This window comes from Odocoileus virginianus, chromosome 20 (genome assembly GCF_023699985.2).
Source record: "Odocoileus virginianus isolate 20LAN1187 ecotype Illinois chromosome 20, Ovbor_1.2, whole genome shotgun sequence".
NCBI lineage: Eukaryota > Metazoa > Chordata > Mammalia > Artiodactyla > Cervidae > Odocoileus > Odocoileus virginianus.
In genome coordinates, this window is record NC_069693.1 from 8,249,005 (window position 1) to 8,265,387 (window position 16,383).

Sequence of the window (16,383 nt, forward strand, 5' to 3'; positions counted from 1 at the left end):
TTAAGTAAAAGACATTATTGTTAGTAAATGTATCTACGTCGTCGTCATTGTTTAGTTGCTAAGTCATGTCTGACTCTTTGTGACCCCATGGACTGACTGTAGCTTGCCAGCCTCCTCTGTCGATAGGATTTCCCAGGCAAGAATACTGGAGAGATCTGCCATTTCCTTCTCCAGGGGATTTTCCTGACCCAGGGATCAAACCTGCATCTCCTGCATTGGCAAGCAGATTCTTTACCACTGAGTCACCATGGAAGCCCTATCTATGTAATTACAAAATGTATTATACATCTTTTCAGTAAACAAAGCACTTGAAACAGGGCTGGTTGGACCTGAGATGTACTGTCGTGTAAACAGCTTCCCCAGTGGCTCAGCGGCAAAGAATTTGCATGCAATACAATCCCCGGGTTGGGAAGATTCCCTGGATAAGGAAATGGCAACCCGCTCCAGTCTTCTTGCCTGGAGAATCCCATGGACAGAGGAACCTGGCAAGCTACAGTCCACGGGATGGCAGAGAGTCGGACATGACTGACGTGCCTGAGCACGGAGAGCAGGTCAGTGTAAAACACACCCCAGAGACTTTCCTGGTGGTCTAGCGGCCAAGAATTCATATTCCCAATGCAGGGAGCCTGAGTTCGATACCTGGTAAGGGGACTAGATCCCACATACTGCAACTAAAGATCCCACATGCCCCAGTGGAGATGGAAGAACTCTCATGCCACCTGGGAGCAGCCAAATAAATAAATAAAATACTAAAAATAGTAAAACAGAATACAGACTAGATTGAAAATTTGAGTATGAAAAAAGAATCTAAAAGTCCCAATAATTTTTAGGGGACTTCCCTGACAGTCCAGTGGTTAAGACTCCAAACTTCCAGATCTTTCGCTGTAGGGACCTCGGGTTTGATCCCTGATGGAGGAACTAAGATCCCACATCCCACTCAGCATGGCCAAAAAAATCTTTTTAAAACTTTTTAAATAATAATTTTTAATATCAATTATATGTTGAAATGATATTGTATGCATTAGAATATGTACACATGTACCTATAACATAATGTACAATAATTTAATAGTCTATTATTAATTACATTAATCCATATAGTCAAAGCTATGGTTTTTCCAGTAGTCGTGTATGGATATGACACTTGGACCATAAAGAAGGCTGAGTGCCAAAGAACTGATGCTTTTGAACTGTGGTGTTGTAGAAGACTGTTGAGAGTCCCTTGGACAGCAAGATCAAACCAGTCCCTCCTAAAGGAAATCAACCCTGAATATTCCTTGGAAGGACTGATGCCGAAGCTGAAGCTCCAATACTTTGGACACCTGATGTGAAGAGCCGACTCGTGGAAAAGACCCTGATGTTGGGAAAGACTGAAGACAAAAGAAGGGTCCTCCAGACCTGCCTTGGGTCAAAACTCAGCTAACTGTGTGCATCGGGCAAAGGACTTCCCCTCTCTGGTCTTCAGTTTTCCCTCCTCAAAAACAGGGATCGAGGAACCTCCTTGGTGGTCCAGTGGTTAAGAATCTGCTTTCCAATGTAGAGGATATGGGTTCAATCCCTAGTCAGGGAACTAAGATCCCCCATGCCTCAGGGCAACTAAGCCCACACTGCCACAACTAGAGAGCCTGCTTGCAGCAAACAACTGAGCCCACGCGCTCTGGAGCCCATCCGCCACAACTAGAGAGAAACTCACACACCGAAACGAAGACCCTGCGTATGAACTAAGATCTGATGCAGCCAAAAACAAATAAATAAATGATCTGTTAAAATGGGGATCGAAATAACGGCTGTGCCTCATGGGCTTCTTGTGAGCACAAAGCCCACGGTGTAGAATGCTGTAAGTGTCCCGTGCAAGTGAGTTTTATTTTTATGGAGCAGGTGCTACCGGCAACGGAAGGAGGCTCAGGTGTGGAAGAGGAGGGATGGGGTCTACAAAGTGTCAGCACTCAAGCAGGCACAGAGAGCCACCCAGCTGCATGCCACACAATATTCATACTCAATGCTTCTCATCTCACAGTTAACCCCCTTTCAAATCAGAATCTTTGAATAACTTGCAGCCTTGAGAAGAATCAGAGCAAAGGAGAGGGAACCTGTTACTGAGTAACCTCCTATTCATGCTTCATCCATTTTCTGCCAGTAAAACTGAACTCCCCAGGCCTGCTCTTTGCTTAGAGGGCGAAAGACTGAAATTCCAGGGCCTGGCCACCCAAAGGCAAGTCTTCATAATGAATAAAAGGAGGTTACAGAAGAGATAGGAGGGCAGGTCCCCTCTCCTTTGCTCTGATTCTTCTCAAGGCTACAAGTTATTCAAAGATTCTGATTTGAAAGGAGGTTGATGGGAGAGCATTTCAAAGACCAGGCTTGTTTTCCTGTGTATGAAGACTTGCATAAATATTCCTGTTACCAACCTCTGTTTTCTAATACAATCTCTTCTTGATCAAAAAGACCCTAGGAGGGACTTCCCTGGTGGTCCAGGGACTAAGACTCCATGCTCCCCAAGCAGGGGGCCCTGGTTTGATCCTGGTCAGGGAACTAGATCCTGCATGCTGCAACTAAGAGTTCATATGCCACAACTAAGACTCAGCTCAGCCAAGTTAAAAAAAAAAAAAAGACCCAAGGAAACTCCTATGGCTTTAGAAATGAATGCCATACCCCTGGGAGACAGACTTCAAAGAAAAGCTGTAATTCTCTGTCTTGGGTGATAATTCGCTGCCCTTGTCACACGTTGTCATGGTGAAAAACTTCTAAGGTGTGTGATGGAATGGGGGAGGAGCCTATGCTTTACCACTACATGCTCATTAGAACAGTTTGGATGAAGACAGAGGAAATCAACCCTGAATATTCACTGGAAGGACTGACGCCGAAGCTCCAATACTCTGGCCACCTGGTGCGAAGAGCCGATTCACTGGAAAAGGAAAAGATTGAAGGCAAGAGAAGGGGGCAGCAGAGGGTGAGTAGAGAGCATCACCAACTCAATGGACATGAATCTGAGGAAACTCCGGGAAATAGTGAAGGACAGAGGAGCCTGGCTTGCTGCAGTCCACATGGTTGCAGAGTCGGACACAGCGACTGAACAACAACAATGAAGACAAAACCAGACAATATAAAATAAAATGCTGGCAAGGATGCAGAGGAACTAGAACCCTCACACAATGCTGATGGGAATTCAAAAGGGTACAGCCACCTTAGAGAGCAGTTTGGCAATTTTTTCTGAAGTTAAGCATACACCGACTCATAGGACCCATCCATTCCATTTCAAGGTGTTGATCCAAGAAGAATGAAAACACATGACCTCACAAAATCATGGATGAGAATGTTTACTTTTCTCATAATCACCCCAAATAGTCAACAGTTCAAATGTCCTCCAACTGATGAATGGTTAAACAGCGGTCCATACATATTCATAGCATAGATTACCTAGCATCAAAAAGGAACTGATGGATACACACCACGACATAAATTTAAAATCTATTAGGCTAAGTGAAAGAAGCCAGGCTCCAAGACTACATACTACAGAATTTCATGTACATGACATTCTAGAAAGGCAAAATTCTAGGGTCAGAGATTAGATCACTGGGGGGTGGGCTGAGGTTCACTATATAAGCATCTTGGGGGGTGATGAAACTACTCTAGAGCTTTTTTTTTTTTTTACCTTACTGTGAAGTTTGTGGGATTTTAATTCCCCAACCAAGGACTGAATCCTGGCCCCAGCAGTAAAAGTCAAGAAATAAGTCAAGTCCTAACCATTGGGCTGCCAGGAAATTCCCTACACTATAGCCTGACTGTGGTTGGGGTTACACAATTCGTGCATCTGTCGAAACTCACAGAACCACATACAAAAAAAGAGTGAATCTTCTCATGTAAATTACATGTCAGTTTTTTAAAAGGTCCTAAGATTCAGCTGTCTTATTATAACTCGAAAATAGTCTTTTTCATTTAAATTACCAGCACACGCTCATATATGTGTGTCTACATGCAGATGCCTGTGTGTGATCAGTCACACATGTTCTACATACATGTGCACACTTCCTCTCACACATGTGTGCACCGTACACATGCACACTTGTACATATACACACATACCTGTTCATACATATGCAGACCAGACCCATGCACACAGACATCCCACCTCCTTCCCGCTTACCTGATCAGGAAGTGGACGCAGACGATACTCTCAGATTGGGGACCCCGGCCCCCTGACACCACTGTGGCCTGGGTCTGGGTCCACAGGTAGCCACCACTCCGGGCCAGGAAGCGGTACTGCCCCGTTACTGCCTGGCCCTTGCTCAGCACTGGGGAGGGGCATGGGGAGGGGTTAGGGAAACTGAGGAGAGAAGGCAGTGGGGGCAGGGCATGGGGTATGAAGGGTCAGGGAAGAGAATGTTCCCTGGGGCTTGGGGAGCGCGGAGCTGGTGTTGGCTGGTGTTGTCCACCAGAAGTGGAACCTGAACACATACATGTATGGATGCTCTGGCCGACTGCATCCGAGTCGAGCGCGTGGATGTACTCGTAGGCAGAACAGCCAATCAGGTCGTCAGGGCTGTAGCCGGCAACCTCCGCGATCCTGAGGTGAGTGCAGTGGAGCCTAGGTCAGTTCAACTGGCTAAGGTGGAGGGTTGGTGAAAAGAAGGAGAGGCGGGCCACAGGGATGAAGCCAGCAAGAGAGAGGGACAGGCTTGTAACAGAGAGAAAGGGAGAGCAAGGAATAGGAAAAGGAGTGTGGCAGGCTGAATAAAGACCCCTGCAGAAGTCTCCGTCCTAATTCCCTGAACGTGTGAACATACTACCTTCTATGGCAAAAGGGATTTTGTAGATTGATGAAGTTAATTATCTTGAGATGGAGAGATGATCCTGGATCCCCTGGGTGGGCCCAGTGTAATTACGGGAGTCCTTACAAGAGGGGGGAGCACACGGTCAGAGAACAGAAGATGCGATGATGGAGGTGGAAGTGACCTGCTTTGAGGTGGAGCGAGGGGCCACGAGTCAAGGGATGTAGGGGGTCCCGAGAAGCTTCTATGGCAAGGAAACAGATTCTTCCCTGGAGCCTCTGGAAAGAACACAACCCTTGATTTTCATTTCGTAAGACTCATCTCAGACTTGTCACCTCCAGAACTCTGAGATAGACAATATATGTTGTTCTGAGCCACTACGTACGTGTTAACATGATACAGCAGCCATAGGAAATTAACAGTGGAGGAGCATGCACGCGTGAGCAGTGTGCGTGCGTGAGGAGCGTGCATGCATGCGTGCTCAGGCGCTTCAGCCCTGTCCGACTCTTTGCAACCCTATCGACTGTAACCCGCCAGGCTCTTCTGTTGATGGGATTTTTCAGGCAAGAATACTGGAGTGAGTTGCCATGCCCTCCTCCAGGGAATCTTCCTGACCCCAGGGATTGAACCTGCAGCCCTGCATTGCAGGTGGATTCTCTGCCCACTGAGCCACCTGGAAAGCCTGAATAGGGGAGAAGAGAAGGTAAAAATGGGGAGAGCGATGAAAAGAAAGACAAAAGAGAACATGAAATAAATAGGAGAGGGGTAGAGAAAGGAAGAAAGAACATCACAAAAAGAAAAATAAGAGAGAACAAGTAGAAATAAAAAGTAATCGTGATGATAATGATTTTTAAAAAATAGGCACGTCTAGACTACTCTGCATCAGGCAACTCGCCGAGTGCTCAGAACACGTGTTCTAAGTAGGCTCTGTTCTCACTTCACAGGACAGATGAGGAAAGTGGGGTACAGAGAGGTGAGGTTCTTTGGCCAAGGATGCACAGCCAGCATTTGAACTCGAGCAGTCTGAACCCAGATAAGAAGACCCACATATAGGGAACTTCCCTGGCAGTCCAGAAGTTAAGAGTCCGCGTTTCCAATGCAGGGAGCTCAGGTTCGAACCCAGGTCAAAGAACTAAGATCCCCCATGACCAAAGGCAGGTCAAAAAAAAAAAAAAAAGGACCCACAGACAATTTAGAGACAGGCAGACACATGAAGACAGAGGGAGATGGAGTCAGAAAGCCGGAAACAGACTAGAGGGAGACGCTGGCGGTGGGGGGTAGGAGAGGAGACGGTGAGTGACCTTGGGCAGAAAGGAAGACGGGGAGCTGGGCCTGGCAGGTGATGGGTGGGCCCCTGACTCCTGCCCACCTCTCGTCGCAGTAGGTGAACTTCATGTCCAGGCTGTGGCGGCTGAGGAAGGCCCCTCGGCCCAACGGGGGCTCCAGGCTGCCAGGGTGGGGGATGGCTTCACAGATTAGCACCAGGCATTGCAGGGGGGGCTCCAAGTTGGGACTCCCGGCCGGGGAAGTCTGTGCTGGGGGCTTGTAGACCCTCATGTGTCCAGAACAGTGTAGTACCTGGTGGGGGTAGTTGGGGGCAAGAGGGTGATGCACCTGGGCCTCGGGCTACCCAAGGGGCTGGGAGGTATGTTCCTGTGGGCCCCTCCCATAGGGAGCTGTGAAGAAGAAAGCCCTGAGGATTCCAGAGCCCCAGCTCAGGGAGCTCTGAGGACCCCCAGACCCTGACCCCATAGAGACCCCAACCTAAGAAGGTTCTGACAATCTCCAGATTCTCAGACACAGGGAGCTTTGAGGACCCCAGATTTTCCTACCCCATGGAGACTCCAGACTCAGGACACTGAGGACTCCCAGCACTAGGCCCACAGAGATCCAGACTAAGAAAGGATACAAGGACCCCCGATCCCCAACCTCCTAAGTACCCAGAGCATGTCCAAGACCCAGCCTGAGAAAGCCCCACTGGATCCCGGGCCCAGGAGACCCACGGACTGAAACCCCTTGTGGGAACTTTAGGGCTCAGGTCCAGCCCCGGCGGGCCCCTCCCCTCCAGGCCAGGTCCTGCCCACCTTCCAGGTGGCCGCCTTGAGATTGAGGGTGCGCCCGCGGCTGCTGAGGGTGCTCTTCATGCGCAAGGAGAAGCACCGCTCGGTGGGGGCCTCCGGCTTCTTTTTGGACAGGCCTGAAGAGGGCCGCAGGGTGGGGGGCGGGGGGAGGAGGGGAAGGGAGGGGGCGGGGGAGGGAGGAGCTGGTCATCGGGTACAGGGCCCAGCTCCCTCCAGCACCCCAGTTACTAAACTCTTCCCAGCCTCATCCTCAAAATCTAGACCTGAAACCAGAGAGGGTCTCCCAGGGGTATGCTACGCTCTTTAAGATGATCCGCCCCAGAGTGGGGTGAGTCCCTGCATTCCCCCAGGGCAGGGCCACAGCGTCCTTCTCTTCCCATTTTTTTTTTTTTTCTCAGTGGACAGGGAAGCTTGGCGTGCTGCAGTCCATGGGGTCACAAAGAGTCAGACACGACTGAGTGACTGAACTGATTCCAGAGGGGAGAAAATATGCTAAGGGCAGGATGGATCCTCAGTTTCTATAATTTAGGGGCAGAGACCTCCAGGGAACTTACTCTGCCGGGGGGTCAGGGCATCTTGAAGCTCCTCTTGGTCACAGGGATGGATAAAATCAAAGATATTGTGTCCGATCAGCTCCAGCTGGGAGGGAGGGAAGCAGAGGGGTGCCTTGGAGGAAAAGCATTTTTACAAGGGCCTCTGACCCATCTCACCCTTCCCATCCTCATCACCCTGCCCCAATTCATGAACACAGATTATTTTCCCAGTCTTCTTATCCATTCATTCATTCCTTTCTTCAGCATATTATTTGCCAGGCCTTCTTCTAGATGATGTGGGCACAGAAGTAACTACAAAGACAAAACCCCTAACTCTCAGAACTTACTGGGTAGTGGGGTGCAAGCTCAGTCGCTTTAGTCATGTCTGACTTTGTGACCCCATGGACTGTAGCCCACCAGGCTCCCCTGTCCATGGGATTTTCTGGGCAAGAATACAGGAGTGGGTTGCCATTTCCTTCTCCTGGGGATCTTCCCAAACCAGGGATCAAACCCGAGTCTCCCAGATTGCAGGTAGATTCTTCAGCGTCTGAGCCATATAAAACAATATACTAATCATACAAAGAAAACTAAAGCAGGGTTGTGCTTTAATCGCTCAGTGCGACAACTGAGCAACACTATGGACTGTAGCCCACCAGGCTCCTCTGTCCGTGGGGATTCTCCAGGCAAGAATCCTGGAGTGGGTTGCCATGCCCTCCTCCAGGGGATCTTCCTGACCCAGGGATTGAACCCAGGTCTCCTGCATTGCAGGCGGATTCTTTACCAGCTGAGCTACTAGGGAAGCCCTTATGGTGAAATGATGGAATACTGTCTTAGAAGCAGTGGTCAGAGCTAAAGCTGAACAGGGGAGTGATGAGATCTTGGAGTCCTAGCCATTTCCTAGCTCTGGGACCTTGAAACATTCACCTCTCTGAGCTCAAGAGCTCAAACTAACAGAGAAGTTGGCATAAAGGGTGGGACAGGGACTTCCCTTGTGGTCCAGTGGTTAAGAATCGTTAGGGAACTAAGATCCCACATGCCTAGGAGTAACTAAGACTGAGAGCCGCACCGACTAAGCCAGGAAGGCCACGACTAGAGAGTCCATGTGCCACAACAAAAGATCCCTCGTGATGCAACTAAGACCTGACGCAGATAAATAAATTTTCATTTTTAAAGAGTGGGATAACAAGGCAAGGGAAAGGAATAGATGCCAACTGTGGAGCTCATCAATGTGATATAAGAAAAAAACAGTAGCCCTCTCATGGGACTAGGCGTAAGATGAGCTGAAATTAGTTCTACTCCCTAAGTCTCTTGTCTCCCCATCCCAGGCCCCTCATCCTACTCCTTTTCTCCCGTTTGGGACCCTGCATCCACCGTTTTACGGAGTTTCCAGCCTCTAGACTCACTCTCTCCAATTCTATCTCTGTGCAGTAGCTAGAGGGATCTTTCTAAAATGAAAATCTGGCTGCACCTTTCTGACACAGTCTCTCCTCTGCTTAAAATCCTTGCATGACTCCCCAGTGCCCTGGAGGCAAATCTTCTATCTCAGTCCTAAATTTTGACCTCTAGCCTTTCTTTCACTTTCTCCCACTGCACTCTGCACCTAACTCGGAGAAATGTCCCAAAGGCTCTGCTTTTATCTCACATCTGTGTCTTGGCATATTCTGTTTCCTCGGCCATATACATTCCTAGTCTTTGGTGGCCCCTACCCTTTGACTTAAGTCCTTCAGGTTTTAGCTCAGATGTCTTTTCCAGGAAGCCCTTGATTCCCTCCAAGTCTGGGTCAGGTACCAGCCTCCACCCCGGGCTTATACAGCCCCTTGAGCTGCCCCACCTCAGCCCTACCCATTCCAAATTTTCCTTTCTGGTGACATATTTGCCTCCCCTTTGCACTGTGGGCCTTGTAAAACCAGGGCTAAGGTGGTTCTGGTGCTGTCTGTATCCCAGCATCACCTGCACAAAGTAGGAGCTCCTCTTACCTGGCTGAGGCCCAGGTGTTTGCTGACATTCTCTGACAGGTAAGCCATGTCTCCCTCGGCGGTGAGCACCATAACAAAGCCCTCCAGGGCCTTCAGGTAGCAGGCATCCAGTGGTTCGCCCCCTGCTCCCACCTGGTTCCACTCCCCTGGTGTCGGGGCCAGGATGGATAGGGTGTGTCCAGTCAGCCATGAGCCCACTCTGGCTAGCCTCCCTCTGCTTTCCTTCACTTAGAGGAACTTACAGGAACCTCCAAGTGAGTGGGGCACATCCTTCCCAGTGACTTGGAGTCCCAAGGAAGAGGGAAGGACCAAGAAGGACTGGAATTCTAAGAAAACAAGGCCTCCCAGGGGTACAGAATTCTAGAAAGGCAGGGGTCTCCGAAGGGAATAGAACTCTTGTTGTTTAGTCAATAAGTAGTATTCTATGACTCTTTGGGGACTGTAGCCCGCCAGACTCTGCCCATGGGATTTCCCAGGCAAGAATACTGGAGTGGGTTGCCATTTCCTTCTCCAGGGGATCTTCCAAACCCAGGTATCGAACCTGAGTCTCTGGCATTGCAGGCAGATTCTTTACCACTGAGCCATCTGCGAAGCCCCTAATAGAACCCTGAGGAGGGCAGAATGCTAACGGGATGAAATTCCCAGGGGTCAAAATTCTAAGGGGCCAAGGTATAAGGGGAGTCAGAATTCCAAGGGGGCCAAACTTGCCAGGGGTTCAGAATTCTTGGGGCAAGACCTTCCAGATGGGCAGAATTCTAAAGAAGCAGGGACTCCCAAGCGACAGAATTCTAAGGAGGGCAGAATACAAGACAGGAAAGTCTAAGGGGGCAGAATCTCCAGAGGATGACTCCACTTTCCCCATAATAAAATCTTTTCAGGGTCCTGGGATTCTAAGGGGTGTGTGTGTGAGAAAGAGAGAGAGAAGGCTTCCTGCTGAATTTTAGTTTAACAGGGTGGGAATTCAAGGGGACAAACAATATAACCCTGAACAGGGGACCAAATCCTAAGGGTCCAAGTGCCTTAGGGAGTTTAGTGGAAACAGTGAAGTGAAAGTGGTAGCCGTGCAGTTCTGTCTGACTCTTTGTGACCGCATGGACTATATAGCCTGCCAGGCTCCTCTGTCCATGGAACTCTCCAGGCAAGAATACTGGAGTGGGTAGCCATTCCCTTCTCCAAGGGAATCGACCGACCCAGGGATGGAATCCGGGTCACTTGCTTTGCAGGCGGATTCTTTAGGGGCTGAGCCTTCTATTCCCTAGCGTTCTAATTCTAAGAAGGCGGAGCTATGCAAGGGAGCATTCCAACGGGCGGGGCCTAACAAATGACAGACTTCTAAGAGGACGGGGATTCCTAGGACTGGATTCCGATTGGCCAGAACTCGAAGAGGCGGGGCCTCTCCAGGGACTTGGATTCCAGAGGGGCGGGGCTCCGCAGGGAAGCCATCTGGGAGCCGGGCCTTTGGGACGCGGCTTCCCAGAGGAGGGGTCTCCTCGGGATGTACCTTTCCAAGGGCGGGGCCTTGCCCAGGTGGGAATTCCCGGGGGCGAGGCTCACCTGCGGTGCAGAGGCGGTGCATGCGCAGGTAGCTGATGGTGAGGCGCATGATGGAGGCCTTGTCCAGGTGGGCGCTGACCCCGCGCGCGAAGGGCAGCGTGTGCGCCAACTGGTACAACACCTCGGTCTCCTGGCTGCGCCGGCTGCGGGCCGCATCCCGGGACTTCTCCTTGCGCAGCTCCGTGCTCGACCTGCGGGCATGGCCTGCGTTCACTGGGGGCGCTCCGGGAAGGGAAAGAGTTGGATGCGGCAAGCACGTGGTGTGCTGCCACATGGGTCTCAGAGAAGTCAAGAGCCGCGACTGTGCAGGCCTCGCTGTGTGGCCCGGGCGAGTTCCTGGAGCTCTCTGGGTGGGTTATTCTATGGAGTCTCTCCTAGCCTCGGGTTTTATTGTCCGTGCCCCAGCCCATGCTGCCCTCCGGTGCCTCCCTCCTCTCCAAGGCGTGCCCAGGGCCGCCCTGTCCCCTCCCTGACTTATCTGCTGATTATTCCCCGGGCTTGGGGCGACTGGGTAACAGGGAGGCCTCCTGCTGGGAGGAGGCTGGCAGAGATGGTCAGGAACCAGGGAGGGGAGGGTGCAAGAAGATGCATACAGCCCCCTCCAGGCCCTCTGCCCTACAACCTCCCTGAACCCCGTCTCCTGCCCTTTTCCCTCCTCAGCTGAGCTGAGTTCTCAGAATCTTGGAGTACAGGTCTCAAAGTCCAACGACCCACCTCCCGGGGCCCTGCCAGGGAGATATAGCAAACCATCCCTAGGGTCTTGGGGGGTTCTGTTCAGCCAATGGCTAACCACTCACCCCTGCCTTTTAATCTATTTCAAATGCTTGAATTCTGCGTGTGGGGTTGGAAGTAGAAAGTTATCGTGTTTTTTTGTTTGTTTTCAGAAATATCCGCCACTTATCCAGCTTTTACTATTATGTCAGACCCTGTGCCATGTGTGTAACTTAAATTAACCCATGTAGCTCAGACATCCCTAGGAGGAAGGTAACAACATCCCATTGAACAGGGAAACCCAGGCACAGAGAGGTGCAGTGCTTGCCCACAAGGAGTGAACACTGTTCTGCCTGAATTCTTCAGTTTCCTTTGTTGTATGTACGTGCTGAGTTGCTTCAGTCGTGTCCAACTCTTTGTGATCCTATGGACTACAGCCCGCCAGGCTCCTCTGTCCATGGGACTCTCCAGAATACTGGAGTAGTTTGCCATTTCCTTCTCCAGGGGATCTTCCTGACCCAGGGATCGAACCCTTGTCTCCTATTGTATTGCCCTGGATTATCTCCAGGTTTTAGTATTTCTTCCTATTTCTGCACTGTCTTAAAAGTCAAACTCCAGGTCTCTCTGAATCCAAACTCTATAGTTTTGGGGGGAAAAATGATAAGAATATGTTACATATAGTATAGTATATGTAATCTTATCTGTATTGAGATACTACTATTGATAAAAAACCATAAATTTGTTGTTCCCTTGCTAAGTTGTGTACAACTCTTTGCAACTCCATGGAGTACAGCACACCAGCCTCCTCTGTCCTCCACTCTCTCCCGGAGTTTGCTCAAATTCATGTTCACTGAGTCGGTGATGCTATCTAACCATCTCATCCTCTTCCACCCCTTCTCCTTTGACCTTCAATTTTTCCCAGGATCAAGGTCTTCTCCAGTGAGTTGGCTATAAATGGCAACCCACTCCAGTATCCTTGCCTGGAGAACCCCATGGACAGTATGAAAAACCACTAATAAGCAGCTATAATTTGCCAAGTATTTATGAGTCTGGCATTGCACTAAGTAAGGACTCAGCCTACGTGTACTCATTCAATCCTAAGAAAGCCCTAGGCTGGGACTTCCCTGGTGGTCCAATGGTTAACAATCCACCTTCCAATGCAGGAGACAAGGGTTTGATCCCTGATAGGGGAACTAAAATCCCACACGCTATGGGGCAACTAAGCCCAGGCGCTGCAAATAAGACCAGAGGCAGCCAAATAAATAATTTTTTTTTTTTTTTAAAGAAAGCCTAGGCTCTGAAACCTCCATTTCACAAAGGGGAAACTGAGACTCTGAAAAGGTAAATCCTTCGCCCCCAGAGTCATAAAGCCATTAACTGGAAGAGTTGGGATCTGAACTCGGGCAGTGAGATTTCAAAGCCTTCATTCTTCTAATTCCTGTCTTATGAACCACTCCCCCCAGCCCCTTCCACAACTTCCATGGAAGCAAAACCCAAGAGGGGGAAGCTGACCTTCCTAAAAGCTAGAGGCCATTTCTGGGGCATCAACTGCTCCTCCAAACAGGAGCCCTGCAGCGCCACCCCCAGGCACAATGGAGGGAGGCACGTGGTACCTCCTGTCTCTGTACAGATGGGAAAAATCTCCTCATGCAAGTGAGAGGGAGGCACAGAAGGGGACAGGCTGGGTGGAGGGGTGGAGGGAGCCAGCAACTGCCCTCATCCCCTCCCTCCTGGCTGGTGGGGGGCAGGGGCCTCCAGTCCTCCTCTGCCCAGAGGACATTCCGTCCTGCTGTCCCGTTCTGTTCCAGCCTTGTTTGTCTTCCTGCCCAGAGGGTGGGGGTGGGCGGGCCTGAGCTGGGGGCCCAGACAGAGGGAACAGGGAATGGGAACAGGGACGGGGGTAGGGGTGGGGCTGGCCCCCCCACCTCCGGGGCAACTGGGCTCTATAATCCTCTCTGTGGCCGACTCCTTCTCCCTTCATAGGAGCTAGCTGGTGGCTGCGGCAGGACCCTCCCTCCAGCTCCCAGCCTGTTCTCCAGATATCCTGACAGCAAGTGTGGGTGGGTCTCTCACTTACTCCACAAGCTGTCTAGTCTCTGGCCTTTCTCTGTATTTATTTATATATTTTTATTTTATTATTATTATTAAAGTTTTTATTGAATTTGTTACATTGTTGCTTCTGTTTTCTTGTTTTGGGGTTTTTCTTTGGCCCCCAGGCATGTGGGATCGTAGCTCCCTGGTCTGACCAGGGATGGAACCCCTACCAGCTGCACTGGAAGGCGAAGACTTAGCCACTCAACCACCAAGGAAGTCCCTGGCCTTTCTCTTTAAACAGACTTGGGGTTAATTCCTCTGGTTCAGCCTTCCAGTCTCGACTCCATGATTTATTAGCTGTGTGACTTTGGGCAAGTTGCATGGCCTCCCTGTGCCCAAGAACAGCACAAACTCATGGGGCTGTTGTGAAGACTAAAGGAGTTACTGTACGTCAAGGGCTTAGAATCGAGGCTGGCAATTGGTCAATGCTATATATAGGTGGACTCTTTGCGACCCCATGGACTGGAGCAGAATTCTTCAGGCAAGAATACTGGAGTGGGTTGCCACGCCCTCCTCCAGGGGATCTTCCCAACCCAGGGATCAAACCCAGGTCTCCTGCATTGCACGCAGATTCTTTACTGTCTGAGCCATGAGAGAAGCCCAAGAATACTGGAGTGAGTAGCCTATCCCCTTCCCCAGGGGATCTTCCCAACCCAGGCATCGAACCTGGGTCTCCGGCATTGCAGGCAACTTTTATTATTCCCTCTTTGTCCACATCAGGGATGGAAGGCTGAGGAGACTCGTAGGCTCTGGAGAAACCCTCGGGCTTCGGTGGTAAACCTGTGGTGTGGTATGTGTGTGCAATCACACATGTGACTTTTACATAATACCTTGAGAAAAAGACTAAATCATAGTGATACTAATAATAATGATAGCTCTGGTATATTGAAAACTCATGAGCTTAGAGACCCCATTAACTCCCTTCAACAACCCTAAGCACCTGGAAAAGTGATCTCCCTTTTATAGAGTCAGAAACCGAGTCTCCAAGCAATTGCATTACCAGCCCAAGTCACCAAGCTGGTAATCCCAGGACCCTCGACCAATGTGCAGCTGTGCTCAACGCTTCTGTTAATCCAACCACGCATTTGCTTTTGCCCAGAATCCTGTCTGACTTGAACACAGTTTGTTGCCCTCCTATGGAGTATTCTGTCTCAAAGGTCTGTCCCCTCACCACTCCTCATCTAGATCTGGTGCAGGAGATGGGAAGTAGAACTCTCATTTTCCAGGCTATGAAACTGAAGCTCAGAGAGCAGCCTGCTGGCGTAAAGCCACACAGCCAGGAAGCTGGTGAGCTGCGATTTGAACCCTGACTTTGGGGCCTGGGCTTTTAAGTGCCATGCTTTGGTGGGCATGCCACCCAAGGGACCCCCGTCCTTTCCCTTGCTCCCACCCCTGCTGCCTCCGGATTTCCCCAGCTGGCCAGTCTCCTCAGCTGGCCCCATGCCCAGCCCTGGTCCAGCCCCTTGGCATTCTGCCCAGGTTGAGACGTGCAGTTGGAGCCCTGCCACCCTTCCTCTGTGTTCCAGCAGAGAACAGGGGGTGGAGCCCAACCGGGAGGCCCCAGGGTAAGGCCTGGAATGGGGAGTAGGGCCTGGTGCCCCCCCCCCACCAGGAGAGGGAGAAGCCCACTTCTCTGCTCTGAAGAACTTGCCCCTGAGAGCAAAGGCACGGAGAAAGTGGGGACACAGGCCCCATATTTGGGGCTGCTCCTGGGCCTCTCTCTCCTGACAGTCGACTGGGTATTTGGGGTCTTGCAAAAAGTATAGAGGATCTGGGGGGCCTTAGGCTGAATCATGCAAGGATCCTCTTGGCATTGCCCCGAGGTGGCCTGAAAAGGCCAGAGGCAGGGTTTGGGTTGGAGAAGGGACTTGGGGAAGGGGGTCGGGGGTGTCTCTCTACTCCTGACTCTGCACATTCTCAAAGACCTGGTAATCCAGTGGGGTGCCTGTACCCCAAGTCTTATGTTCTCTGGGAACCCTCTGACCTGAGGGACACCCAGGGTTAAGTGCTTCCCGAGAATCACCCTTGCCTGGAGTGGGACGGCAGTTAGCCAGAGCTGGAAGAGGGGGAAGCAGTAAGGGAGTATGAGGGCCCACTCACCATCACCCAGACCCTCTTTGGCCCAAATGCCATCCTAGGGGTGCAGAAGGGGATGGAGCGTGGCCGGGATCCGGATGCAAGTTATGAGTGGGTGGTGCGCAGGCTCAGATGACACCAAAGGAAAGGGCTGTCCTTAGATGGGGAGGGGGAGCGCCCCCAGCTCAGCCAAGAGGGGCCCCCACCCAGCCAGGAGGGGCTGGGGCAGGGCTGGCCCAGAAAGGGTGGGATAGAGTTTCCCTGGCAGGCGCAGAGCCAGAGACTGGAATAGAACTGGGGGCGGGGGGAGAGAGTATAGGTGAGGGGGGGGGGATGTGAAAACATGGGGGTGTAGATGGATCCAATCAGACCTGTGAAGCCAGGGAGGAGGGAAGGGGGTGAGGCTTCCTGGACGCCTCAGATTGGACGGGAGAAATCAAGGGCTTGAGATACTTTCCGGGGTCCCATGAAAACATGGTCAGATAGGACCCCCTGGCTGTGGACCCAGAACACCAGTTCCCTGTACTGCCCAGCAGATCTGCACCTGTTGGGAAGAGAACACAGAAACCCACTCCCTGCCCAGGATGACC

At 51.1% G+C, this 16,383-nt stretch overlaps 1 protein-coding gene across 2 annotated transcripts in view; it reads right to left on the reverse strand.

Moving 5' to 3' along the window:
* HIF3A (hypoxia inducible factor 3 subunit alpha) overlaps window positions 1–16,383 on the reverse strand; it is a 32,613-nt gene that overhangs the window by 15,330 nt on the left and 900 nt on the right. For both annotated transcript variants that reach the window (XM_020898075.2, XM_020898076.2), the window contains exons 2-8: window positions 10,913–11,103; window positions 9,359–9,504; window positions 7,404–7,488; window positions 6,853–6,965; window positions 6,138–6,346; window positions 4,457–4,563; window positions 4,144–4,291 (exon numbers count right to left, since the gene is read on the reverse strand). In XM_020898075.2, coding sequence (XP_020753734.2) covers window positions 4,144–4,291; window positions 4,457–4,563; window positions 6,138–6,346; window positions 6,853–6,965; window positions 7,404–7,488; window positions 9,359–9,504; window positions 10,913–11,103 — 999 coding nt within the window. The remainder of the gene's footprint in view (window positions 1–4,143; window positions 4,292–4,456; window positions 4,564–6,137; window positions 6,347–6,852; window positions 6,966–7,403; window positions 7,489–9,358; window positions 9,505–10,912; window positions 11,104–16,383) is intronic.